The sequence below is a fragment of the Megalobrama amblycephala genome, linkage group LG10, assembly GCF_018812025.1.
Source record: "Megalobrama amblycephala isolate DHTTF-2021 linkage group LG10, ASM1881202v1, whole genome shotgun sequence".
NCBI classification, from domain to species: Eukaryota; Metazoa; Chordata; class Actinopteri; order Cypriniformes; family Xenocyprididae; genus Megalobrama; species Megalobrama amblycephala.
In genome coordinates this window covers 569,780-571,655 of record NC_063053.1, presented here as the reverse complement: position 1 = coordinate 571,655, position 1,876 = coordinate 569,780, and the positions used below count along the sequence as shown (strand labels likewise).

The 1,876-nt window shown below is 46.7% G+C and overlaps 1 protein-coding gene across 1 annotated transcript; it reads right to left on the bottom strand.

The window, feature by feature from the left end:
- Window positions 1-224: 224 nt before the first annotated feature.
- On the bottom strand, window positions 225-1,541 carry olig4 (oligodendrocyte transcription factor 4). Its single transcript, XM_048206096.1, has one exon. The coding sequence runs from the start codon at window positions 1,276-1,278 to the stop codon at window positions 529-531; it is 750 nt and encodes a 249-aa protein (XP_048062053.1). The 5' UTR covers window positions 1,279-1,541; the 3' UTR covers window positions 225-528.
- Window positions 1,542-1,876: the final 335 nt, after the last annotated feature.

Here is a 1,876-nt window from a genome sequence, read left to right as displayed (position 1 = left end):
ATATTATAAAATAGTATAGAAATCAATATTTTATAATCTTCTATTTTTAAAAAAAATAATTTGCTATGATTGTGTTGAGTTTCATTCAATAAGATCTGTAAATGTTGCTTAATCTAATCTGGTTTGAGCTTGAATGCACATCAAAACATCTCTTATAGGTGAACTTCTCTAAAAAATAATAGTAATTTGATAGACCAAATGAAGACAGGAGGAATCAGGAGAGATATTTTTCATTATAATAATAGATGTTTAATTTAAGAAACAAAACTATACATTTTCAATCTCCATTTTGCTACAAAGAACATCCAAGCCTATACAGTGTTCATACAGTGAGTATTAAAAAACGCATTCAGACGGCTATAACATTCATTACAAAACACTCTTCAGTACAAAAATAGCAGCAGCTTGTTAGAAAAACCAAATTCTGTACAGGACATTTACAATGTATACAACACAACTAGAAACACATCCAGATGTTTTCAGTTCTTTTTGAGTCTTCGGCCTACTCCAGCCTGAGCCTCGCCTGAATCACTTCCCCATGGAGAGGCTGTGCAGGCTGGCTGTGGAAGCAGGGAGAGGCTGGCAGAGGGAGCAGGGGCAAGGCATGCCGGGGAAATGCCTGTATCCGCTGGAGAGATGCAGAGGGTCTTTCAGCAGGGTGGGAAGGTGTGGAGCGGGGAAGCCCAGATACCCGGCCGAGGGTGGAGAGTGAGGGGCTTGAGCCACGGTCGGGGTCGAAGCCGAGGTGCTGCCCACCAGAGAGTGCAGCGATGGGGCAAGCGAGAGCAGCTGCAGCTGGGGCGCCGGAGCCGCCGAAGTCGGCGGTAAAACCCGTCTAGCTGAGTGACTCTGAGCGCTTGCTCCGTACACATCACCTACCAGCTTCTTCATCTCCTCCAGAGAGCTGGACAGCATGAGGATGTAGTTTCTGGCGAGGAGCAGGGTGGAGATTTTGGAGAGCTTGCGTACAGACGGGCCCTGCGCGTAGGGCATCACCTCCCGGAGCCCGTCCATAGCCTGGTTGAGGTCGTGCATGCGTTTGCGCTCGCGGCTGTTCACTTTGAGTCGTAGATCTTGCAGGTCGTCTTTGGGCCGATCCGCCCGTGCGTGGCTCTTGGCGCTGGAGTCGGAGCTCTGCGGCCGTCCGGAAACTTTCTCAGACCTGGGCTGCCCCGTTTCTCCGTAAGCTTGGAACATCTTGTTGGAGAAGAAGCTGGAGTCCACGGCCAGGTCAGGTGAAGAAGACCGACTGCATGTGGAACTTGCATCAGAATCCATCTTGAAATCACTTCCTCGAACTTCTTAAGAACAATCCACTTGCTGAATCGCGGCGTGTCCCGGTGCTGTTGGATTCAGTTCGGCGGTCTGCAGGAGTGTGTATGTGTGTGTGTGTGTGTGTGAGAACACTGAGAGGGCTGCATTTATACTCCTCAGCATCACAAAGACACAATGAGACGCATAATGTGACATTAGGCCCAGAGCCAATGACAGAGGGGCTCACTTTCACCCCCACACACCCAATGGCTTTGAACACACCCCGCCTCCACAAAACACACACACATGCACACACACACACACTGAACCGCAAGGGCAAAAACACTGTGATCTACATTAAGTAACTTTAACAGAAATGGAAGCTGTTGCTGTGTATTTATTTATCATAGGAATATTTGTTATATTGTATGGAAGCTTGTTAACACTACTGAATAAAAATAAAAAAGGTAATTGCGAATTTTCATCTCGCAATTCTGATTTTTTTCTCAGAACAAAAAAAGTTTTGAAAGTTACATTTTATAGGCTGGTCTAACAGCGCTCATCACTGTCAGAATGAGTGAGCTGGCCAATCAAATCAAAGAAGGCGGGGCTTAGCGTTCAC